The 25,829-nt window shown below is 40.7% G+C and overlaps 1 protein-coding gene across 4 annotated transcripts in view; it reads left to right on the top strand.

The window, feature by feature from the left end:
- The window catches only part of RASGRF2 (Ras protein specific guanine nucleotide releasing factor 2), a 124,791-nt gene that overhangs the window by 38,037 nt on the left and 60,925 nt on the right, over positions 1–25,829 (top strand). For all 4 annotated transcript variants that reach the window (XM_027742699.2, XM_027742698.2, XM_027742697.2 and 1 more), the window contains exons 2-9: positions 3,284–3,390; positions 12,440–12,587; positions 13,209–13,298; positions 14,666–14,919; positions 15,758–15,837; positions 16,267–16,460; positions 18,167–18,276; positions 19,246–19,364. In XM_027742699.2, coding sequence (XP_027598500.1) covers positions 3,284–3,390; positions 12,440–12,587; positions 13,209–13,298; positions 14,666–14,919; positions 15,758–15,837; positions 16,267–16,460; positions 18,167–18,276; positions 19,246–19,364 — 1,102 coding nt within the window. The remainder of the gene's footprint in view (positions 1–3,283; positions 3,391–12,439; positions 12,588–13,208; positions 13,299–14,665; positions 14,920–15,757; positions 15,838–16,266; positions 16,461–18,166; positions 18,277–19,245; positions 19,365–25,829) is intronic.

Below are 25,829 nucleotides of genomic sequence, written 5' to 3'. Positions count from 1 at the left end.
TTACCGTCATTTGGGCAGTTTTACAAGGGCAGAGTTGCAGTGTGAGCTGCTGTCAGGGGGAGCCCAGAGTCACAATTAGTGTGCTCTGGTACTGGACTTCTTTCACTCAGGGTCTTAATCTTGCTTCAGTCTTGTATCTGGAGCAGAGGTGTCCATCAGCTCATTCCTTAGTCTTTCCTTTTCATCTTAGGAAGGAACTGATTAGCCCCAGATGCAAGTCAGAGGAGTGATACACAACAATATTTTTGATAAACCCTAATCTCATTGTTCTTTCCTTGAGTGGCAGTCATGCCTTCATACCTGTGCAAGGTATTTTTTCCTCATCCTTTTTTTCCCTCAAGCTTTACCTTGGAGAACTCAGCCAAAGATCTTTTTATTCAAATGAAGACTTAACATTTTGCTTGTGTGCACCTGAATACTGAAAAGACACCTTAAAATGAAATTACTTCCTCTATTTTATGTCAAAATACAGAATGTTCATCTTATCTTCTATGAGTCCAGGGATTTTCAGAATAAACAACAACAAAATTGTCCAGCTGAACCATGGCCTGAACTTGAAACACAAGTGCCTGCCTGCTAATCCAACAGACATGATGAATGATGATGATGAAGGCAGTTGATGTAAATATGTGGTATAATTCTTAAATATTTATTGTTACCACTTCAAGAAACTACTGTGTATGCAGAAGGGTGTTTTTCACCTGTATTGTACTGTTGTATGTGGAAGCTGCACGGTTTAGTATTGAATGGCAGTGCTAAAATGATATTTGTCTCTATATAATTATATATATGGGCCCACTCACATACAACATTTAATGGATAATGTAATAGTGCCTCACAGATACCATCTTATTTTCTCATTTTTTACATGAACAATGTTAATTTAAAAAAAATAATTCAAAGATGACTTAGAGATTCTTTTCAGAGGCATGTTGTGATATTTTTCTTACATTTTGCTTGGTCTAGAGCTGACTGCTTCTGGATAAATGAAGTGATAGTTTATACTGATGCTTGAGTGCAAAATGTGTGTCTGAGGGGGTGAAGGATTTGGATGATTTCAGAAGTAGCTTCAGAAAACAAATGTCTTCTATAATTTACCTTTAATTGCCACTTAGTCGAGTCCTGCTGTAGTAGCCCCCCTAAGTTTGTTTAAATTTATGTATTTTCTTGGTCTAACTAAGTGTTTAGGGCCTGTCTATCACCATAGTTACTGCAAACCTCTGAGTTTAAATTCTGCAACGATATCACCACAAGTCTTGCTCAAAAGGGGTCTGAGTTATGTCACTTTAAAAGTAGGGAGGACTGTAATATTGTCTCTCCCTTTAACTTAAATCCCCACACAATGAGATTAAATCCCGTGCTTTTCTGCACTTGTGTCTTTATTGTAATTTTTTATGTAGCAGCTTTATGAAATGCAAATAACTTGTTACATAATATGCAGTACTGAACAGTGTGATTTCTCTTTAAATATACTTTTTTTTTAAATAGACTACTCCACTCTATAAACAGAGCACATTTGTGTGTAATCTTGCTGCACTTTTCACTGTGCTGTAGGTTATTTTCAACTGCACTATATTGTTATAAAAGTTTTCATCTTTCACTGCTATGGAGAATTCTATGGACCTGATTAAAAGGTTTTTTTTGTGGCATTCAGATGTAAGTGATACACACTGTCAAAACCTCACAGTTTTATAAGATTGTCCTTTTACTGATTTATTAATCCTCGCCTGTGCCCTGGAGTTTTTTTATTTCTGAAATTTAGTGGATCTGAACTTCCTTATTTAAAGCCTGTTAAATGTGAATGCTGCTTCTTATTTGGCCTTGTTTCTGTTGTGTCTGTCTGCAATCCCGCAGTGCTGGTGGTTTTTGCATGGAAGGTGTTTTGTATATGTGTAATAATGTTTAGCAAATTAATACCATGCAGAAATGAATAGTTTTATCTTTATGGAATGACCTCTTACCTACTCACATTACCCAAAAAGGAGCCGACCGACCGTGTCAGTGTTCTCAGAGACAGCTGCGTTTTGTAAAGGTGATGTCCCCAGGAAAGAAGGGTGTTTGTTGACATCACTTCAGGTTTTTTACTGTTGTAAACATGCTAAAGGCATGTGAGAATGCAGATTGCATAGATTATACACCTTGCTGGCTGACTGGAGCAAGTTGGGCATTTGCTGACCGTAGACAGGAACCTCTGCCATGTGTGTCTGTGCTTGGTTCCCTGTTCACAGGTGGAAGAGTGGTTGAGCAGTTCTGGGTAGTGAGGAGAAGTGAGAGATCTGGTTTAGCTGGAAGAGCTCCTGAATAACATCAAACCCAATAACCAGATGTTTTTATGTGTGGGCAGGTCCCTCACTGGTCCCACTGCCTGTGAAACATCTGGATTACTAATGGTTGCATGTAGGGCACCTGCGGGAATTACAGATGTGTGTTTAGGTAGACTGTTTTCTCACCTATTTTTACCTGAGTTGGAAGAATTCATTTTGCTACCCAGCTGTAAGTTGGTATGCAAGCTATGCAAAATAAGGTTGTAAATAAGCAACCTTGTGAAATGGGATTTAAGGCAGGTGACTGGGGGTTCTCCCCTCCTCACTAGATAATACTATTAATAGTACATTCTGAAAGAAGCATAAGCTTCTCTGAAATCTCGTGTTCTGTGGAACACACCTTGGGCAAGACCCTTCATGCAAGAAACGCCATCAAAGAATATGACAGTTTTTGTGTGAATAACATTTTCTTGTGAAAACAAAAAGTTGTTGCAATGACAGTTATAGGTGAGATTGCCTGAAAGAAGGGCAAAGAAGTTTTGGGAGTGTGATGATTGAGAAAGGTATTTGTTCTTATGGAAAGGTGAGGAATAAGATACAGCCAGGTGCAGTTTTATGTGAAAAAATGCAAGAAGGAGCTACAGACACTCCATTGTTATTTCTATTATTGTATTTGGCTGTAGGAGCTGTTTAGGGAATTGTATTTTGTTGTCTTGTATGTGAAAGCTTAAGAACAATAACTTAACAATAAGTATCATGAAAGCTATTACCTTGATACACAGGGCAATATTTTCAGGATAGTTTCAACTTCAATCTCTATTTCATGACTAAAACTTAAAACACATCTTCCTTGGGCTGACAGTGCTTTGGGCTGAGTATAAAAAAATGTTCTGGTGGCTGTTTTTTTCTTTTGCTGTGTGGGTTGTTGGGTTTGTGTTGGGTTTTTTTCCTTAATTTTATATATCTGTTTTATTTAAGAGTTTCTGAACTTCTTTTTTTTCCCCTGTTCTAATTTGCAGCATTACTTTACTGTTCTCTTTGGCCATGAAGGGCAGAAGCCACTGGAGCTCCGTTGTGAGGATGAAGTTGATGGAGATGAGTGGGTAGAAGCTATTCACCAAGCAAGGTATGAAACTCAATTTGTAATCCTCTGCTTCCTTTTTATTGCAAATAAATTGATAATAATTTCAAAAACCTAAGTCCACTCTCCAAACAGAAATAAATTTTACGATGCATTAGTTGTGTATTATTTGCAATTCATGGGGGGATTACAGGAAAACCCACGTTTATAATTCATGTTTATTTCATTGTCTTTTACCTTTTATAAGTGATTGTGCTCCAGTTGATTCCAGTTGTGTTCCATTGATTTCAGGAAGAATACTATTTTATTAGAAACAAGCCCTAGGATTAGCCTTTTGTTAGAGACAAATGTGTCATATGAATGAAAAAATTAATGATATGCCAAATGAATGAGTGTTTCTTTAAAAACCCTGATATGGAAATAAATGTAAGAAAGAAGAAGTAAACCATTATGATGCTGAAGGCCAACAAATGGAATTTTGACTTCAAAACTGAAGTCCTGAATCACCTGAATCACGTTCTTGTAAAAAAGGACGTGGTAGGACTTCCAGCCATGCAGTGATGTTTGCCTGAGGAAACGTCTGCGTGGCAAATGGTCAAGGTTTACAGTATAATCTAAATGAAAATTATCTAATGAAGGTGTGTGGAATGGTTTGCAGAGGCACTTTTTCCAGCCTCCCCCCATCGACAGTCACCTCGGCTAATCTGCAGTGCCATGGTAACGCACAAGGAACCAGGCAGCTTCTGAATTGCTCAGGACAGGAGCCATGTAAACAGAACTGATTTCACTTTATATTCATTAAAAATTAACACAAGCAGCTAGTAGATTTTAATTTAGAGCTTGTGAAATGAGATCCTGGAGCCACAGGTCTTGTGTCACCTGGTCGTCCAGCCTTTAGATCTGCATCCTCTTCTTGGTGCTGGTACCTGACTGAATGGGTCACTGTCCTCTTCCAGGAGAGCACCTGCTGGGTTGTGGTAACAGGTGGACCACTTTCTGCATGGTATCCGTCTTGGTGAACACATTATTTCAGGTCCTGAGCAGCTCTGAGGCTTGGAACTCGGCGCATCTCAGGAGAGCATGTGTGTCTAGCTGAGGGAAAAGAGGAGGAAGACCCACCTTGTCCTTGGATCTGGGTCAGTTTGTTTTGTGGACTGTGGTTGACAGCACGTGAAGAAAGAAGCATGGCTTTTTGTCTTCTGTTAATGGCATTGAAGAGAAGCAGGATCCCGCAGTTCCCTCTTTGCTGGATGAGTTCATACTTGCTGCAACCCCTCTGCAACTCCCTGACAGGAGGGTGGAGCCAGTGGGTGTTGAACTCTGCTCCCAGGCAACGAGGGAAACAGCCTCAAACTGTGTCAGGAGAGTTTTAGGTGGGACATCAGGAGGAATTTCTTGCTGGAAAGGTGGTCAGGCATTGAAAGGGGCTGCCCAGGGAGGTATTGGAGTCCCCATCCCTGGAGGTGTCCGATGAACGACTGGATGTGGCACTCAGTGCTCTGGGCTGGGCGACAAGCTGGGGGTTGGTCACAGGTTGGACTCCTTGGAGATCTTTTCCAACCCAAATGATCTGTGATTTCTGTGATTCTTTTCTGTTGCCTGATGTAAAAGATACATAAGCAAGAACACTTCGTAACTCTGGGTTAAGATTTTTCTCCTGGTACTTCAGTCCATAAATGTGTCACACATGAATTTTCAAGGCATAACCTGGCAGAAGATCAAGCCAATGTTAAAACAACACATGGGTGAAAATATTGAGAACTTGAAGTAGCTAAGAAATACTTAGTTGTGATGTTCAAGGTGAGGGTGGTTGAATTTTAGCTCCATCAGAAAGCTGTAACTGCAGGACAAATGCGTCTTTGAGGTAACTAAGATCAGTCTTTTTTATCTCTATCCCTTTTGCTATTTGACTGTTTCCCCTTTATTTGTACATACCTGAAATAACCATCCTAATGATATTGAGCTATGGGAACCCTCGAGAGGCACATTTTCATGGCTCTGTGTCATTTGGGGGATCTTAATCAACTTTTCTGCAGAGGTCTCTCATTTTCTTGGGGAAATTTTCCAGGGACATGGATATGGCTTGTCTTGTTCTAGTACAGTACTAGAACAAGAAGAGCAAAATATCAACAAGTGACGAAAAAAATTCTTAAATTTAGCTGCTAGAAATGGAGAGTCCCACTACTATGTTTACCTCTTTACTCTAATGATTTTCTACTTCATTGGAATCCACTTTTATTTGCTTAATATTGTGTGTAGCAGAACAAATTGGACTTGTTCAATCAGTTACTAAACCGTTGGATCTTTTTCACATAAATAAAGAAGCTAAAATAAAAGTTTTAGACTACTGTGTAAGTTGGGGGGGTTTTTTCCAGTTTAATTAAACAGAACAGATTTTATTCAGGGACTAAATTTTGCCTGCATCATGATGTAGACCTTTTTCCTTGAGTTTATCTGTATTTTTGACAAATGAAATAAGTTTTGGCAACTTCTTCAGTGTCCCAGTTCATTTGAGCCCAGCCTAAGACATTTCTGACCCTTCTCTCAGGTGTTTGTTTTCAATTGCTGAATGACATTTTATGAAGCCCTTGAGAGGTACCAGTTTGTAGTATCTCAGGTTAAAAATTATTTAGAAATTCTAGGAGGCATTGAGAAGATTCCCACTATCCTTAAATTGAAAACAGGCCTGGGAGCATCCTGTTCTGTGTGAATATGTCAGGATTTGAGAAAGGGAAGTATTTAATTGCTTTCCAGAGGGTCTTGTCCTCTGAGTAGTGCTGAGACAAAGTAGTTGAGGTTTTTTCTTTGCCTAGTTTGACATACAGAAAATCTAATTTTGTACTGCTTTTCATGATTTTTTTGCCTAATACATCTTTGAAGCCATCAAAATTTATTCCATGTTTTATTTACTTCACAAGTTATAAACAGACTGTTGCAGAAAGGATGCTACAATCTCGGTGCACGCTATGTTCCACTCTGGATGAACAGGTGTTTTGTTTGGATGCAAGTACACAATTAAAGGATTTTCTACCATGATGTTGCCCATTGTGTCTGTCCTTAGTGCCCTCTCCTCGTTTGGGAGAGATTATTGGCTTCTGAGTTGGAAATGGGATATTCAATCCAGTATATTTTAATGTGACCCCATTGTCAGTTCCACATCCATCCTTACTTTTCATCTCTTTCCATTTTATTTAAATTTTCAGTATTTTTGTTTCTCAGTAATATCCAGAGTGGCAGAGTATGGTTTGCTTCTTCTGAGTTACATTTCTGGGCTGGAGGATTTATTCCTGGCAAGTCGTAATTCCTCTGTCAGTGACCGCATCTGGAAGTCCTGGTTTTGGCTTTGTTCCAGAACTTGTTCTCTTAGAAAAATTCTGTTTTACTCAGAATACAATGAGGTATACTTTTCACTTGCTCTTATAAACTCTGCTATGTTTTGAGGGGATTTTTTTATGCCTTTTTTTTTCTATATGGATGCAGTATTCGTTAAATTTTTTAACCTTTTCTACCTTAAGTTATTTGAAAGTCTTAAATTTACCAGGTATGGGACTGAACACCCTTCTTTGAACATAAGTGCAGACTTAATTGGGAAACTGATTTGAAAATGAATTATGGTTTGTTTTTTTTTTTTGCCAGCTTAGTTTTAATCCATCTCACTCCTTCAGGTCTGTTCACTGCATATCCACACAACACACCCCTGTTCACTGCACAGGTGATGTGGGAGAGCACAGGTGCTGTGCAGGGAGGAAAATGTGAGTGCTTCTTTCATCTGGGTCACTGTTTAAAGTGTGTGAGGAACTACTGCCCTCCAACTGAGAATTAAAGACAAAGGAAGGTTAAAAAAAGAGGCTTTCTCTCAGATTTGTAGGCACACTTTGCTTGCTAATACTGTGTGTATTTCACACAGTGTTTTGCAGGCAGTTTAAGCTCAGTATGGTAGCTCAGAGCTGATGCGTTGCTGTCAGAGAAACTTTATTAGCTGAGGCTTGGTGATTTAGTAACTCCAATTTTGTAGTTCCTTGTTGGCTGGGAGCAAGACAGCGAGGAGTACATACGAGGAGTAAATAAAACCATGCTGTCCAGGAGCTGATCCTGCATCCTTTATCTCCCCAGCTTCTCGAAGTATCTGCCCCCAGCACCCACAAAGCCCCATCACTCACACATCACCTCAACCTCTTCCTGGCACACTATGGACCCCTAGGAACTAGTCTAAGACATTTTGTCTGCCCCAGTAACCGGTCCTGGACCCTTTTAACCCCTTATCTCTGTGTTTTCCCAAGGTTGCTATCCCTCAGACATCTTTGAGCACTCCCTTTCCCTGCCTTCAGTTCCATAATGAACCTTGTACAACCCCAAAATGCTCTTCCCTGTGTCCCATAAGAAGTTTCACACCCCTGTTGTTGTTAGCTCTTCTCAGCCTGAAAGACTGGAGAGCCTTTCCAGGGACTCTGGGGAAACCTCATTGCTGTCTCTCATAAGCTTCCCCTAAAGAGGGCTTAAGAAAAAGGAGAGCAACTTTTTACATAGAGAGATAGCAATAGGACAAGGGGGAATGGTTTTAAACTGAAAGAGGAGAGATTTAAATTCGGTATTGGCAAGAAATTGTTCCCTGTGAGATTGGTGAGACCCTGGCACAGGTTGCCCAGAGAAGCTGTGGCTGCCCCATTCCCAGAAGTGTCCAAGGCCAAGTTGGACAGGGCTTGGAGCAACTTGGGATAGGGGAAGGTGTCCCTGCCCATGGCAGGAACTGGATGAGCTTTAAGGTCCCTTCCAACCCAAACCATTCTATGATCCTATGAATCTTAACTGCTCATCCCTTCAGTTCAGTCTCAGTTTTGCATAATGCCATAAGGTGCCATTCTGCTTCAGTTTGTTTGTGGATGATTTTCCTGGATGGAGTGCCAGGACAATTGGAACAAGTGGTTTTAGCATGGGTTGAGTCTGATGGGTAACGCATTGGCTAATGAGATGTGCTTTCAGCACACTCTCATTCTCACATGAAAACACAGCGTTCCCCTCATCACACTCAAGTAGTCCTGGAGTAACCCATTCCCAGTGATGTGGTTTGAGTGTCCTGGTTGTTGGGTCCATCCTTCCAAAGACTCTTTATTCCAGCTGACATTTTCCCATCTCAATTAAAAGGATAATGTAGTAAAAATCATTTGGGGTGTGGACTTCTCATGCTCCCCCATAAACTGTGGCAACCACTGGTATCCTTAAAAATCCTGTATAACACAGGAGTTCATTAAAGGCCAATAGTATTTGTGCACCCCAAGTGCTCTCCCAAGTCACCTTGCTAAGAGTCATAGGGATGGAGTGCTTAAGTTCTATTGGAACTTCTACTGTTTCCATCTTCGCTGTGGCTGTCACTGTGCCACTTTAAAACCTGTCTGGAGGCTATTTCTCCTCTATTAAGAAGTTCTTTAGCTGCTTGAAGGTGGGTAGTATGGACAGATGTAGGCAGTTTCTTGCCTTCCAGACTGCCAGAGTCTGGTTTTCATAAATAGCATGTGATGGTTTCAGTCTAGGCCTTCCTGGAAACCAGCTTGTAACCAGGAAGGAACTAGGAAGGTGACCAAGGAAGTATTCCATGCTATTCCTTTACGTAACCTAGGGTATAAATAAGGCATTGATAAGATAGTTCGCTCTCTTCCTTTCCGGCGAGGTTCGAGAACGGTGGGTCCCTGTTTCGGTCGGGCTTATCTGGAGCCGAGGCCTACAGTGACTGCTGTTATCTGCCACCCGTGAGGGGAGAGCCAAGGGCCGTGTCTAGCCATCCTGCCTGTTCGAAGGGAAGTGGTGAGATTTTTGCTAATTTGCCTTCGGCTGGTTGTTTGACTTGTGCGGTCCTTGCCCCTTTTTGTCCTTCTCCCTTCCCTTCCCCCCTTCCCCCCCCCCTCGGTGTGTGGTATTCTCCTTTTGTGTATCTGTCTCATATGTAAAACATATATATATATATATATATATATATTTTTGCTATAGCTTTGGCTGCTTGTTTTTTTTCCTCTTTTCCCTCTCTGGGAGGCGGGTCCTCGTTGTCGAGTTTCGGGGGACTTGGCGGGAAGCCAGCTCGAAACTTGCACATAGCGGAATTAGGTTGTGCATTCTACATTTCAGAAGGGTGATTTGATGTGGCCAGACCCAACGTACAGTTAGCATAGAGTGGTCCAATGAGCCATAACTCTGGTCTCAACTCCATACAAAAATTAATTATATTTCCTGGTAACACTACTGGAACTTTTAGCTTGGCTTGCTACCACAGGGAGACCTTAGTAATAAGGCTCTGGTTAAATTTTCTCCAGGTTTCCTGCATTTTCTGAGCGTGTCAGCTCTCACAGGGCCTAAATGATGCAGCGTTTTGTCTCAGGACCTTCTTCGTTTCTTCCTGTCTCCATGTGGTATGTGGTGGTCAGTTAGAGCGTAAGGTTCTTGAAATACCTGTTTTGAGCCTGTCTCTACAAAGTAGTGGGTAGATACAATCTCAGGTTTGAGGACACTCTGTCTTTGGGTCTTACTACATGTTGTAGAATTGCTTCTCTCAACAAAATGTTAATACAAGTTCATGGAGTCTGTGGTTTGCAACAGTTGTTTCTTTCTGTTCAATGATACCCATGCCAGAGAACCAGATCTAGCCTGGCTGCTTACAAGTTGTTTTATAAATGTTTTTGTGTTCCTTTGACATTTGAACACTTTGGTACAATTTTCTTTAACAAAGAATTTTGTATGGATGTGTATTCATGTCCCCTTGGGTTACTCTGGATATTCAGTTTGGCACATTTAGGCAGGATGATCTTTACTCACACGTTCAGAGAGATGGATGAAAAGGGCTGTTGGAAGTGTGTGAAGTTTCTTCCAAAATCCTGTGATTTTTTCTTTCCCAGTAGCAGTTTTGAGAAGGAAGATGGATACCCTATTCTAAGTTAGTGTAGGTGTACACATGCTTTTCTAATTAACTCCTCTTCATACTGCTAATTATGGGAGTGAAGGAGATGTTGTATGGTTTCCAGGCTGAGACTGACATTTTAGACAGCCAAAGCCACCACCTCAGTGAATTAGTCTGAGTATATATCAAAAGAACAGAAACTTCAACCTTACATAGCAAAGTTTCTCATTCCAAGTAAAACAAGGTTGTGGAAGTCTGGCTTAGTGCCTTTAAAGAATATGAAAAATATAGATGGAAGTTTCTTTCCCTAAAGGAGGAAAATAAATAAGTGGAAGAAAAACATTGTATATATCAGTATCTTGAGTCTTATGCCAGCAGTTCATCCTTTGTGATTCTGTCCTACTATTTTCCTCAATTTGATTAAAAGCAAAGCCAAATCTGTCAAATTCTGTATTGGAAACATTTGGTAGCAAAAATTTAAGAAATCTTTGAAAAGAATAAACAGAGGAAGAGGACTTTTTACCTGTCTGGATCTGGTTTTAGGTAAAAAAGACTGTTTATATTAAGTGTAAATCAAGGAAGGCATTTTAGCACATATGTTGCATATATTTTTATCTTCATAACATTGTGAAACAACTATTGCTAAGTATGATTTTAACTCAGACACTTCTTGCAATGTGCAAATGCCTTTAGGGTGCAAAGAGATTAAGTACTACGGTTTCTGAAAAAAAAACAAAACCAAAACCAAACCAGAATTCTTGCAAAACAAAAAAGAGTATTATGGAACAATTTTAAAGAACTAAGTCTCTTACTTCTTTACCGGGTATTGCACAGTTAAGTGTATTGCTTCATGACAGATTTATTTATATATGTTGTTTTACTTGTTGAAAGAGATGCCCTGAACCTTCTTTTTCCAATGTATTGTTTACTAATGCAGTAGTCAAAATATAACAGTAAGTGCAATAGAATTGACTTCTTAGTCTTTTTATAATCTGTTCAAGGAGGAAAAACTTTTACTTTATGATAGCTGTGGGAGCTTATTCTAATTATTTTAAATCTAAACTTGCTTTCCAGGTTAGGTGTTGAATTTAATAGCTGTGTTTAATATTGTCCCCCTCCAGTGTATAACTACACTAATACTGATTGAAATGTAAGTAAATATATACCAAAAATATTAACTGTGGAGTATGTACATTATTACATTTTTAAAAGCCTCACAGTATTTAGTAGCAAATGTTCATTACTTTGTGAGTGCTGTAACAAGGGAAAAATCTAAAAGAGAGAGATATGCAGTTCAGAAATTCCATCTGTCAAATCCTGTGCTAACTCCACAATGGAAAAAGATGTGATATAAAATAGTGAGGGATCCCTTGTGAAAGATTTAGGGGCCCCTTTCTGCTGTGCTTTGTGCAGTTTGGTCTTTTATCTTGTAGATTGACTTAACTCTCAGAGGAACAAGGTTCTTGAAACCCGGCTGAGGAGGCAGTGATGTGTCTGTTTATTTTGTTGCATCAAGACCAGTCTGATGAAGATGCACTAGTTTCCCCTTTAGCTGAAGTTGGGAACTGTCCTTCTGGCATGATTGTGGCACCTGATTGCACTAGGAATACTGTCCCTTTTCAGGAAAAAGCCCAAGAGCTAAAAAGAAGACTGATACCATAGTTCCTGTTACTGATTAGATTAAATGCATTTATTTATGTTAAAATGACCTAAAGAATAACACATGTCTTAGCACACTGAAATTACCGCTTTGATGGGAATTCTTCCATAAAGAGATCTGGCAGATGGAGAGAATTCTGATGAAGTGCCACATGGTCCCCCAAGTCCTCCCAAAAGATGGGAAAAAACATCCCTTAAAATAAATAAAATAAATAAATAAAATAAATATGATTTATAGAATTCCTTGGCTTAGCATGAGAATTAGAAGCTCATAAAAAGTGCAATTATCTTGCTCTTAGTAACTGGATACTGAAAACTGGGTATTGGTAGCATGTGTGGCTAAAAAGGATATTAAACACTCTAAGTTTGGATGATTTGGTGGTTTTGATTTGGATGGTTTATCATCAACCTATGCATTGTATCTTCAGGCAAACAAACATAATTTTGCAGGTTTCTCATCACTGGTGTGATGTCTGTCTGCCCATATGTCATAAAGGGAGATGAAACACAGTACTTGCCTATTTTTGCTAACATGGACGTGTTCCCTTTTAGCTACTCAGACATCTTGATTGAGCGGGAGGTGCTGATGCAGAAGTACATCCACCTCATGCAGATTGTGGAGACTGAGAAGATCGCGGCCAACCAGCTCCGGCACCAGCTGGAGGACCAGGACACGGAAATCGAGAGGCTGAAGTCAGAGGTGTGTCCCAGACCCATCAAGGATTGAGTGAATTATAACATTTTGTTGTGTACTTTCCAATAACATTCAATATTTCTGTAATATTTTGTGAAAACAGCAGGACCCAGTAAGGTTAATATGTAACAGTCCCCCTGTGAGCCCTTGGATAAATACTTTTCTTAGAAATATTAGGGACTGTTTGCTGATTGGATTACTTTTTTTTTTTTGTCAGAGGGTTTAAGATGCCACATTGCTTTGCAGAACCATCAATTGCCTTATTTCCTACCTGCTTACGGGTTGGAGGAGTTTGGTCCCCAACATGTAGTCTTTGGTTTGATAGTATTAGGAACTATTCCAAACTTCTCTGATTCACTGAACTTTATCAATCCGAAACTGATAAAGCCCAAAAGACACACTTGGATTTTGAGGGGAGAACCTGCTCTCTTCTGTTCCTCCTTCCACCTGGACCAAGATCCATGATGGTTTGAAGAGAAGTGTGTTCATGTCCCTGTGACTAAATGTGTGCTTGTCATTCTTCAGCTTTAACAGGCTGGAGCAAGGAGAAAATATTTTTCTATCAGTTCCCTAACTAAGGGTTTCATTAACTCGGGGAAACATTTAATGAACATTTGTTTTTAACAGATTGTAGCGCTGAATAAAACAAAGGAAAAAATGCGACCTTATCAAGGCAACCAGGAAGATGAGGATCCAGATATTAAAAAAATTAAAAAGGTAAATGTGCAGTCTTCTGTGCTTAAGGAAAGAAGGGTGGAAAGGGTGGTGTATTTCTGTATCTTAGGGTTTATACTCCTTTCTCATAAAAAGGTTTATGATGATGTAAGAGAATGACTTACTGAAAATGCAGAGAGCATTCTTGGTGTAGTTGTCAGCCAGTCTATAGAATAGGGACTGTTCCAGGGTACTATGGCCAGTGTTTTTAATAAGAGGGACACAATTGTTCCCAACCTGCATGGCATTTACAAGTGCAGCTTTTGGGGATATTGCTTAAGGCTGGGTATCACCAGCCTCCAGAACTGTACCCATCACTGAGTCCCACAAATCCTGATGTATGACCGTTAATGGAATTCAGTTTTTTAAGTACAGCTGTAGCCCCCTAAGTGTTGCTCCTGTTCTAACCATATTCAGCCTCTTAAATTCCCTTTATGGAATGTGAACCTAGTTCCTGTCTTTTTCTGGATTGTGCAGTCTGAGCCAGGGTCAGCGCTGAGCTGGTAACTTGGTGTGAATTTTCCTTTGTAATAGAAGCTGGAAATGCCTCTTGTAGTTGAATCCGTGTGAAATTCACTCCATTCTTCGTGTTGATTGTTTAGACAGTTGGGTCCTTTTTTTTAAAGTTGTTTATTTGAACTGCTACCAATGAGATTTTGCAGTTCTCTTTCAAGATGAATAATCTTCACATCAAGATCAGGGCACAGACACAATGAAATTTTCTGTGACCAGATGCAGACCTCCTCTGTAATCTTCAATCCACTTGAAACTTCAATAGATATTGTGCTTAGCTAGATTTTTCCATGACATAAAGGTGCTTTTTAAGAATGCCAAAAATCTGCCTTTTTGGGTAATAGGTTTGTTGCACGCGTGTCAGATGCTAAGCAATGTATTGATACTTATCTTTAAATACACATGCTAGGGGTTATCTATTCAAAACAGAAAGCAAACTGAGTTTAACAGTTATTTCAGAATTCCGTCTGTAATGATATTGAGTATGTCTTGAAGTGTGTTACCTGGAAGAATTGCACGATACTTTTGGGAGTATGAGAGAAATGAGAGGTAAAAGGAGCTGAAAAATGTGTTGTGCTGATGGGAAGGGTACAACTCTTGAGCTTGAACTAAAAGGTTCCCTGATATATATGTGATATCTTTACAGTCTGTTTCCTGGCAACAAATATGACCTCTAACAAACAGAAGTTGAAAATGTATGTAATTGCGGAACAATTATAGATCAATAAAAGAACATATTTTTATTTTTAAGCAATGGCATTTCATTTTCAGGCTTATTTCTGCAGTGAAGGTGTTGTGATAAGTTGTGTAACTTTTTTTTTTCTCTCATTTTCTTGTTCTGCCTGATCTATTTTTAGGTTCAGAGCTTTATGCGGGGCTGGTTATGTAGAAGAAAATGGAAAACTATTGTTCAAGATTACATTTGTTCTCCTCATGCAGAAAGCATGAGGAAGAGGAATCAGATAGTTTTCAACATGGTGGAGGCTGAATCTGAGTATGTGCATCAGCTTTATGTGCTTGTGAACTGTTTCCTGAGGCCGCTCAGGATGGCTGCAAGCTCAAAGAAGCCGCCCATCAGCCATGATGATGTCAGCAGCATTTTCCTCAACAGGTACAGGGGCTTTACTTTGGGTTTTTTGAGGTTTTTTATTTTGGTTTTTTTTGAGTTTCTGTGACTGCTTCTTCCCATTTTGGTTCAGTTGTTCAGTTCACGCTAGTGAGGTTTGGCCCTTGTTTTCTGGCTCTAAAAGGCAAAGATGCTGTTGGTGATGCCGTTTGAAACCAGCAAGATCTCTTTATGTTCTAACATTCTATGTCTTCCTCTGTTAGAGGAAAAAAGGAAAAATTGTGCCTCTTGGGGCACTTCTCATAACTTTCTGTCACCTTTCCTGTTTCTTTTTCTTTTAAGAGAGCAAACTTTGACTTAGTGGCCTCATATGATCCCGATAAAACTCTGAAGATGAGTGTATCAAATTTTCTATTTTCTGTTGTCCTGCCTAGGGAGTCTCCTTCCATCTCACTTGTCTTTTCATATCCTACAAAAAAAGAATTGTTCTTTCTTTAAGCATCCAAGTACTATTGTAATGAGCATGTACAAATAAGCCAGCAGGCATCTCACGTTGGCTATGGGATAGGGATTGCAACCAAGTCTACCCTGAACTTCTAAGAAATAGAACATGTTCCTTTAGTTATGAGGCAGGTTTCCTTTTCACTGTTAGCATATGCTTTCTACAGCAAATACTATGTGTTTTTTAGAAGTACTAAACTAAAATTTTTAAACAATGCAATAAAAGGAAGCACTTATTTTCATAACAATAACTTTCTTCTGTTTTTTTCCTAGCAAAGTGCAAAATGTACTACTAACCAGGAAGAGATGTTTCTCTGTGAATTATTAATCAGAAAATAAAACCAAAATTGTCTTTTTGTTTGTTTAAATACTTGTTTTTCAGTGAAACAATCATGTTTCTTCATGAGATATTTCACCAAGGCTTAAAAGCAAGAATAGCTAACTGGCCTACCTTAATTCTAGGTAAGTTACTTTGTTTTCTCTAGGGGTATACATTTCGTATTTATTTTTTTTAAATTCAATAAGGACTTTTTAAAAAAAAATAAAAAAGATGACTTTTTAAAAGGGAATGCATTTGCAGAATTAAAACCACAGGATCTGGTGTAGTGAGAGTCCTGTGTGGGCAGATGGTCTGTATATGAGGATTCCTCTGCCCTAAGCATTGACTAGACTTGGGCCCCTTATTTTTTGGTGATGTATCTGACTATTAGCTATCAGAATAGCCATGGTTTGACATGTGAAAGAGCCACATTTAATGTTTCTAAAATGTCAGTGTATTGGACACAGAACTGATAATTGTAATTCACTTTCATAGAAAGTAGTACTTCCTTTAAAAATATATTTCCAGAGATGGGTAGTTGGGAAAAAAAAGCGTTTCTCTGCTTTTTCTAGCTGACTTATTTGACATTCTGCTGCCAATGCTGAACATATATCAAGAATTTGTTCGGAATCATCAATATAGCCTACAAATACTGGCAAACTGTAAGCAAAACAGAGATTTTGACAAACTCTTGAAGCAATATGAAGCCAACCCAGCATGTGAGGGGCGAATGCTGGAAACTTTCCTTACTTACCCCATGTTTCAGGTAGTCTCTGTGTATTTTTTGTGTATACTGCTTTTGGTTTTACTTTTTGGTTGTTTCATTTGGTGTTACTGACATTATAATAGATTGAAGGTTCCTCTTGCTTAACTAAAAATACTCTCCTGCAAATTAGTTTAAATTTATTTTGTTATTTTACCAAAACTTTGCTTGTAGAGGTCTTTTCTCCAAATATACTGGTTTATCTTTATTCAGAATCTTATGTAGGCTGGAGGGGAGTGTTCATTCATGGCTGGGCTTCGCGAACGAAGATTTGGGAAGGCTCTAACCACATTTGTTACAGGCACGTTGGTGACTTATGAGGCCAATACGAGATAGACATATCTGATTGCAAAAGGCACAGTAGAAAGACTCTTTAGATGGTAAATTCTGCAGAACACGGTTCTTTCTGTGTTGCCTTTTCTCCTCGAGAGTGATCCTGCGTGTGTTCTCAAAGGAGACAGCAGCGTTATAGATGGTGTGTCTCCAGGCCTCCCGATTTGAGGTCAGAGTAGACCAGTTATGGTGATCAATATGGCCAAGGCTGAGATGTTGTTTCAGGGAGTCCTTGTATCTTTTCTTCGGGGCTCCTCTCTTGCGGCAGCCGGTGGCAAGTTCACCATAAAGCAGGATCTTAGGGAGGCGGTGGTCCTTCATCCTGGAGACGTGCCCTGCCCATCGCAGCTGTGTCTACCGCCACCACCTGCGTCTCCCAGAACGCTTCCATCAACGCTGCCTCCGAACAATCTTAAACATCCACTGGTCAGATTATGTGACCAATACATCTGCTCTAGAGCAAGCAGCAGTCACAAGTATAGAAGCCATGGAGGGGAGTGTGAGACAAAGAAAATTGCTGAGAAACAATTCCTTGACTTATCCCTTCTGATAAAGTCCAAAGACGGATGATACATCTCATATAGCAAATCAGAGCAGCCACAAGCATTTTACCAGGAATACATTTGCAACTTTCCCCTCACTTTGTTCTCCAGTGACTTGGTCTGTGGAAAATGAAAAATATATTGCAAAAGTTGTGAAAACTTTACTTATCTTTCTGGGAGTTTTTTGTGGTCTGTCTGGATTAATATTTGCAGCTGTTTTAGGATTTATGTGAAGCAGTGGTCTGATAATTTTGTGTCTGTTTCATTTAACCTAGTGTTTTACTCATCAGGAGAATAGTGAACACCCTCAGTTTGTTCAGTTTTTGGCAAAACAAATTAGGTACATTTAAGGGACATCAGTGACTCTTAAGTTAGTACCAGTTATTCATATTAGCCCAAGGAGTCATTAGCACCTGCAACAATGCTTTTCTAATCTTTGAATTGGTATCTTTTAAAGTTTTTGGGATTTCCTTTGGTTGAGCTGAAACAATGTCATGGGAGGGAGAGAGGGGATCCTGTTCAGATCTGTTGGGTGATGTCATTGCTAACGACTTTTCACTTAGGCACCATGTTGTGTCTCCTTCTCCGAAATAACTTCTATCAGTCATGTTCTGGTTATAAAGCTCTGAAGGGTCCTTGTGCTACCCCGTAGCCTTTAATAGTCAAATACTGCATATTTTTCAATGAAGAATTTTGTCCAGTGTGAATTTTACCTAAATACAGACTGGTCAGCTGGCACTTTCAATGTCACAATAAAATTAGATGCACATATCCTATTAAAATTGAGGGAAAGTATGTCTACATTTACTGATTTTATACCTTACTTGTTTCAAGATTCCTAGATATATTATAACACTTCATGAACTTCTGGCTCACACACCACATGAACATGTTGAGCGAAAAAGCCTTGAATTTGCTAAATCTAAACTAGAAGAACTTTCAAGGTAAGATTTTTCTACATTATGTCTGATAATTTTGAATCAAAGGTTTTGCAGTGAAAAACTTATTTTCTTTGTTTTGATTTGGTTTTGTTCCCTTAAAAAAAAGTATGTATTTTAAAGAAAACTATCAAAATCAAAACATAAGATAATGAAAAATAACAAAAATATCTTAATTTAATATTTTATCTCTTCTATTTTTCTTTTTTTTTTTTTTTTTGGCTAACATAAATATACAGGTTTTGGTTAGGGGAGAACAGAATCACTATAGAAACCACCTACCCCTGGGTTATGACCAAAGCAGTTTTCCTTACATAGAGAAATAATTTTTTTGTTTCATAGTTTAAAGAAAAATGACATTTTCAGTATTCTGGGTCTTGAAAAGTACCAAGTTCTCAACCTATGCTATAGTTTTTGTGCATTAATGTAATAACTAATTTTCACATATGCTTCAAATAATGCCAGATAATCAGGAATTACAGATGTATTTTGAGAACTGATGCTCCCTGCAAAATGAAGCTCTTCCCTGAACCCCGCAGACTGTTCTCAGATGTTCCTCTCATCAGCCTAGTGGGAAATGTGGTTCTCATCCCTGGGAAACAAAGTTTTCTGCTGTGAACAAAGAAACCCTGAGTGAACTCTGAGATATAAATCTTGTTTGTCTGGATTATTCACCAAATATGTGCTTGGAGAATATTTGGTTGTAAAAGATACGCACAAGTCAGCTTTGGGTTGGCTTCATCTCATAAGTCAGAGTTCATTGCTGATCTGACTAATTCATCACTGAACATTCAGAATTGAAGGCTGATTGATTGTTCTCGGCTCATAAACTGTATAGACCGTAAATATGAAATTTTGTGACTCATTTCCATCTCATCAGTGTAGTTCTGAGGGAGGAGTAGCTTCCAAACAGTGCAGTCCAGCCCAGTTCAGGAAAAAAATTATGTATCATGCCTTTTTTGTTGCGTCCAACAGGGTGATGCATGATGAGGTGAGTGACACGGAGAATATCCGGAAGAATCTGGCCATAGAGAGAACCATAGTAGAAGGCTGTGACATACTACTGGACACCAGCCAAACTTTTATACGCCAAGGTAAGGCATTCTTCTTTAAATCTCTCTATATTATCATGGAAAAACTGCATTAAAGCCAGCAGGATTCATGTTGCCATCATCAGCCAGGTGACTACGCTGGGCACAGCCAGCATCCTAAACCTGCTCGTGGTCCGTGTAGGGTAGGCCACAAAATGACCTGGGCTGTAGTTGGACACTTTGGGCTGTAGTTGGACACTTCTGTGCTGTTTTCTTCAGAAGCCTTGGAAAACAGCAGCACATGAGTAGTAAAGCCCCCATGGAACACTGCCGTACATTCTGCCTGGACTGTGGTTGTCAAATGGATGGAGGGAAACACTGTTTTCCTTTCTGTCTATTGATGGAACTTTTGAAAACCCTTTCTACCAAAACTAGTTATTGCAGAGGTAGGATTTGTTGTAAAGTTCCACAAAACTGTGATAAAATAACTTTTCCATTTAAAGTAAGTGTCACTTTTTACCAGGAACTGCAAACTGGTTACAGTTCCTATTTGGTGGGGTTTACTTTACTGCTTATTTTTCTTCCATTTATACAATAATTTACTTCTGGATCTCTTAAAACAATATGGTGGATTTGTACACAGTAACTACAGATCTGTAGTATACGATTTCAACTGGGTTTTTTCCTTAGTGCTGAAAAGCATTAAGTATAGTCAGGAAAGATTAGGAATATAATTTAGGTGCATCCCTGCATTAAACCTTTTCCAGATAACCTCAGCAGAACATTTGGTATTTAATGGTATCACAGTTGGTGATTAATAGGCTTTGTATGTATTCTGAAATGCATCTTGTACTGTTTCTGTAGTTATGTGGCCACACTACAAAACTTTCTATAATAACTCCCAATATTGTTCTCAAAACAGTCACTATTAATTTACCTGTTTCTTCATTAAATATGTGCATTTGTTACCTGTGAGGTATTTTAAGAGTTATGAATATGGCTTTGAGGAAAATACCAAGTTGTTGCATCCACAGCCAAAAAATTATAGGGCTGTGATTACCCTAGATTGACTTGTACCATGCAATTTAATTAAATTTTAGATTTTTTTTTCAAGATTATTACAATATTTTATATTTATATATTTATTAGATTTTCCTCCTTAAGACTGATAATATTTTGTCTGTGTACCCACTGTTTCATCAATAGAACTTACAGTTTTTTCTGTGAGAGTAAGTCTGAACAAGGTTACTGTTGGAGTGTTAGACCCAGGCAAAACCCATAGTTTCAGTAAAGTAAATTCAGATTTATTTCTAGGCATACAGTCAAAGGACAGTGGACAAGAGTGTATGTTACAGAAGACTGCATCAGTTTATCTTGTGGAACACCCACTGCCTGTGATTCTGTGTAAGTGCAGAAATCTGAATAGAGCCCATGGCAGTAGGGTCACCTTGGCAGAGATGTCCATCTCCTCTAATTTCCATTAGCCTTCTGTTCATTGTATTGATCAGTGTAGATGGGTTCGGGAAACCTCTTTTTCAGCTTAAAAAACGAGAGAGGTTCCTTTACCTTTGTTTAGGCTTTTTCAATGGATGTTAATTACAGCTTTGCCTATGTCATATACTTTACTTCTTTAAGAAGGGACTGATTCTGTTGACTTTTACAAGTTGAGACCATAGGAACTATCTCTGGCAGTGCTTTGCAGTGTAGGCTATGGATTCTCCTTCAAGTTTCTTGGGGTCTCTTTTTCCCTATCACTTACTTAGATGCAGTTTTTATTGTCAGGCACACAGACAATTAAGGAAAATTTTCTTTAAGATCCCTTCTAGTCTCTGTTGCTTAAAGCAGCATCAGCTGGAGCAGGTTGCTCTGTGCCATGTCCAGTCAGGATTTGGTTGTTTCCATGGATGTAGACTCCACAGCCTCTCTGAATGAACAACGTCTCCCAGTGTTTGACCACCTGAATGGTAAAAACAAACAACAAAAGAAGTAACAAACCCCCCAAACTCCAAAATGGAGAAAGCCAAACTGGGTTGCTAAATCAGGCAGCCTGAATGTAGCTAAAATTTTTTCTATTCCTCGGATTGGACAAAGCCTGACAGTGTGACTACTCTGGCAGCACAGAAGTACTGAAAGTGCTTAGGCCTGTAGCTGAATAAAAGATTACACTGTTGTCCAAACTATACTGTTAATGAATGTCCTAAAATTAGCTTCACTTGTTCATTGCAACTGTACATTGGCCAATTGTGACCATTTTTTTCCTTAAGAGGAAATCTGTAGAATGCCCAGTGAGCCAATGCCCAGTTTCCTTAATCACAAAAGCTTGATGGGAATGCACAAGGTCCTTCCTTGATGTCAGCCCTGCAGTATGTATAGGAGATGTGTTTCTCTCTGTAAATATAAAATACAGAAAACGCAGTCTCTCTTTCCTGCTTTTAAAAAGTTTATTTTGTTTTGCCTTATTAAAAAATAATATTTCACCTCTGTCTAAGAACATCATTTAACCTTCAGTGCATTATAGCAGAGCAAAATATGTTAGTCCTGGAAGCATTCTAATGAAACTAAAAATAAGTAAAATAAAAGTTACCTGTGAAGTTAAGTCTGTAAGCATATAATATTTATAGATACTACTATTCTAATAAGCAAAGCAGAAATTGAATGTACAGGTTGAATATTTCTACCCTAAAGGTATAGATAGAATTTTAGGAGGAAAATGACACAAAGAGCTTTGTACTGGGAAGTGTTTGAGCAATTTTTAAGTTTTAAACACATTTGTTGGCCTTGCAATGTCCCTTTGGATCTAAGGGACCAAATGATCTAAGGGATCATCAAGTCCAACCCATGACCCATTACCACCCTGCCAATTAGACTATGGCACTGAGTGCCACATCCAGTCTCTTCTTAAACACCTCCAGGGACAGTGACTCCACCACCTCCCTGGGCAGCCCATTCCAATGGCCAATCACTGTCTCTATAAAGAATTTCTTTCTAATGTCCAACCTAAACTTCACCTGGCACAGTTTAAGACTGTGCCCTCTTGTCCTACTGCTGGTTGCCTGGGAGAAGAGACCAACCCCCACCTGGCTACAACCTCCTTTCAGGGAGTTGTAGAGAGTGATGAGGTCTCCCCTGAGCCTCCTCTTCTCGAGGCTGAACAACCCCAGCTCCCTCAGCCTCTCCTCATAGGACTTGTGCTCGAGTCCCTTCACCAGCCTTGTTGCTCTGCTCTGGACCTGCTCCAGCACCTCAATGTCCTTCCTGAACTGAGGGGCCCAGAACTGGACACAGCACTCCAGGTGTGGCCTCCCCTCTGAGTACCAGGCTGCGTACAGGAAGAATCACTTCCCTGGTCCTGCTGGCCACACTGTTCCTGATCCAGGCCAGGATGCCATTGGCCCTCTTGGCCACCTGGGCACACTGCTGGCTCATGTTCAGCTTCCTGTCAATCCAAACTCCCAGGTCCTTTTCTGCCTGGCTGCTCTCCAGCCACTCTGTGCCCAGCCTGTAGGGCTGCAGGGGGTTGTTGTGGCCAAAGTGCAGGACCCAGCACTTGGCCTTGTTGAACCTCATCCCACTGGAATCAGACCATCTCTCCAGCCTGTCCAGGTCCCTCTGCAGAACCCTCCTGCCTTCCAGCAGATCCACACGCCCCCCTCTCGTCCAGTTCATCAATAAAGATATTAAACAGAACTGGGCCCAACACTGATCCCTAGGGGACACCACTAGTGACCGGCTGCCAACTGGATGCAGCCCCGTTCACCACCACTCTCTGGGCCCGGCCCTCCAGCCAGTTCCTAACCCAGCACAGGATGCCCCTGTCCAAGCCATGGGCTGCAGCTTTTCCAGGAGTGTGCTGTGGGAGATGGTGTCAAAGGCTTTGCTGAAGTCCAGGTAGACACATCCACAGCCTTCCCCTCATCCAGCAGGTGGGTCACCTGATCATAAAAGGAGATCAGTTTGGTCAGACAGGACCTACCCATCCTAAACCCATCCTGGCTGGGTCTGATCCCATGTCCATCCTGTAGGTGCCGCATGATCACACTCGGGATGATCTGCTCCATAACCTTGCCAGGCACTGAGGTCAGGCTGGCAGGCCTGTTGTTTCCTGCATCGTCCTTCAGGCCCTTCTTGTGGATGGGCATCATGTTAGCCAGCTTCCAATCATCTGGGACCTCCCCAGTGAGCCAGGACTGTTGGTAAATGATGGAGAGTGGCTTGGCGAGCTCTTCCACCAGCTCCCTTATCACCCTAGGATGGATCCCCTCTGGTCCCATAGACTTGTGAGGATCCAAGTGGCTCAGCAGGTCACTAACTTCTTCCTCCTGGATAACAGGAGGGCTGATCTGCTTCCTGTCTCTGTCTACCAGCCCAGGAAGCCACTTGTCCTGAGGATAACCTGTCTTCTTGTTGAAAACTGAGACAAAGAAAGTGTTAAGTATCTCAGCCTTATCCTTGTCTTTGGTAACTATGTTCTCCTCCATGTCCAACAAAGAACAGAGGTTTTCCTTGCCCCTCCTTTTGCTATTGATGTATTCACAAAAACACTTTTTGTTGTCCTTAACAGAAGTGGTCAGATAAGGTTCAAATTGTGCTTTCGCCTCTCTAATTTTCTTTCTACATGACCTAACTACATTCCTAAACGCTTTATGAGTAGCCAGCCCTTTTTTCCAAAGGCAATAGATCCTGTTTTTTCCAAAGTTTCCTGCATAATCTCCCTGTTCAGCCAGGCAGGTCGTCTTCCCCACCGGCTCGCCTTTTGGCACATTGGGACAGCCTGCTCCTCCGCCTTCAAGATTTCTTTCTTGAAGTATATCTATCCTTCCTGAACCCCTTTGTTTTTAAGGGCTGTTTCCCAAGGTACTCTCTGAACCAGCCTCCTGAATAGGCCAAAGTCTGCCCTCCAGAAGTTCAGGGTAGAGGCTTTGTTGACGCCCATCCTTACTTCACCGAGTATTGAAATCTCTATCATTTCATGGTCACTGTACCCCAGATGGCGTCCAACCACCACATCTCCCACCAGCCCCTCTCTTTTTGTGAGCAGCAGGTCTAGCAGGGCCCCACCTCTGGTAGGTTAATTTACCAGCTGGAGCAGGAAATTATCCTCTATACACTCTAGGAATCTCCTAGACTGCCTCTTCTCCCCTGTGTTGAGTTCCCAGCAGACATACGGCAGGTTAAAGTCACCCACAAGAAGAAGGGCTGGTGATTTTGAAACCTCTGCCAGCTGCTTGTAGAATAATTCTTCATCCTGGTTGTGTGATCTATAACAGACTCCCACCAGGATGTCAGCCTTGTTGGCCTTCCCCCTGATTCTGATCCACAGGCACTCAACCTTGTTGTTACTGACTTCAAGTTCTACAGAGTCAAGAGACTCTCTAACATACAGAGCCACCCCTCCCCCTCTCCTACCTTGTCTATCCCTTCTGAAGAGCTTGTAGCCACCCATGGCAGCACTCCAGTCAGGTGAGTCATCCCACCACGTTTCCGTGGTGGCGACTACAGCACAGCTTTCCTGCTGCACGATGGCTTCCAGCTCCTCTTGTTTGTTACCCACGCTGTGTGCATTGGTGTACGTGCACTTGAGCTGGGCTGCTGATTTCACTTCTAACTCTGGCTTTTCACCCTCAGGCTCATCTGTGGAGAGCCTGGTTTCAACCCCTTCTCCCTTCAAACCTAGTTTAAAGCCCTCTTGATCAGCCCTGCCAACTTATATGCTATGGCTTTTTTGTCCTTGCTAGATAGATGAAGCCCACCTGGCTCTAGCAGGCTTGGTAGCATAAATTTTGCCCTATGATCAAAAAACCCAGAATTCTGCTTGTGGCACCAATCCTTTAGCCACCTATTGTTAAGATGGGTTTTCCTACTCCTCTCCTCGTTCATCCCTGTTACTGCAGGAATTGAAGCAAACACCACCTGTGCTCCTGTCCCATCAATAAATTGACTCAAAGCCTTAAAGTCCTTTTTAATTGCCCTGGTACCTCTTTTACTGATCTCATCACTGCCAACCTGCACTACCAACAGTGGGTAATAATCGGAGGGCTGAATTAGCTCGGAAGGTCTCTTGCTAATATCTGTCACCGTGGCTCCAGAAGGGAAGCAGACTTCCCTGTGGGATGGGTCTGCTCGGCATACAGGACCCTCAGTTCCCCTGAGATGGGAATCACCAACTACAACTACTTTTTTTCTTAATAGCTGTGGTTGTGATCCATCTAGTAGATGGGGTGCAACTGGGAGACCCCCCAGACAGATCTTTGAGTGTCATCTGCCTGACTCTCTGGGTCCAGGGCCTCATACCTGTTCTTTAAGGCCACCTGGGGAGGTGATGGGGGTCGGGAGGGAATTCTTTTAAGTCTCTGACCAGGGACCTGTTTCCATTCCCCCCCACCTACTTGGTCTGTTCCATCTACCCCATAGCAAGAGAGGCAGGGCTTCTCTAACCTCGATGTAATGTTGCAAAGTCACCATTCATTCCCACACATGGAAATTATCTCCTTTCTGTCTCTCACAGCTGAGGCAGGTAGGATGTTTTGT

The sequence above is a fragment of the Pipra filicauda genome, unplaced genomic scaffold (genome assembly GCF_003945595.2).
Source record: "Pipra filicauda isolate LSUMZ 115617 unplaced genomic scaffold, ASM394559v2 scaffold256_size1097316_pilon, whole genome shotgun sequence".
Taxonomy (NCBI): domain Eukaryota; kingdom Metazoa; phylum Chordata; class Aves; order Passeriformes; family Pipridae; genus Pipra; species Pipra filicauda.
This window is presented reverse-complemented; position numbering and strand designations above follow the sequence as displayed.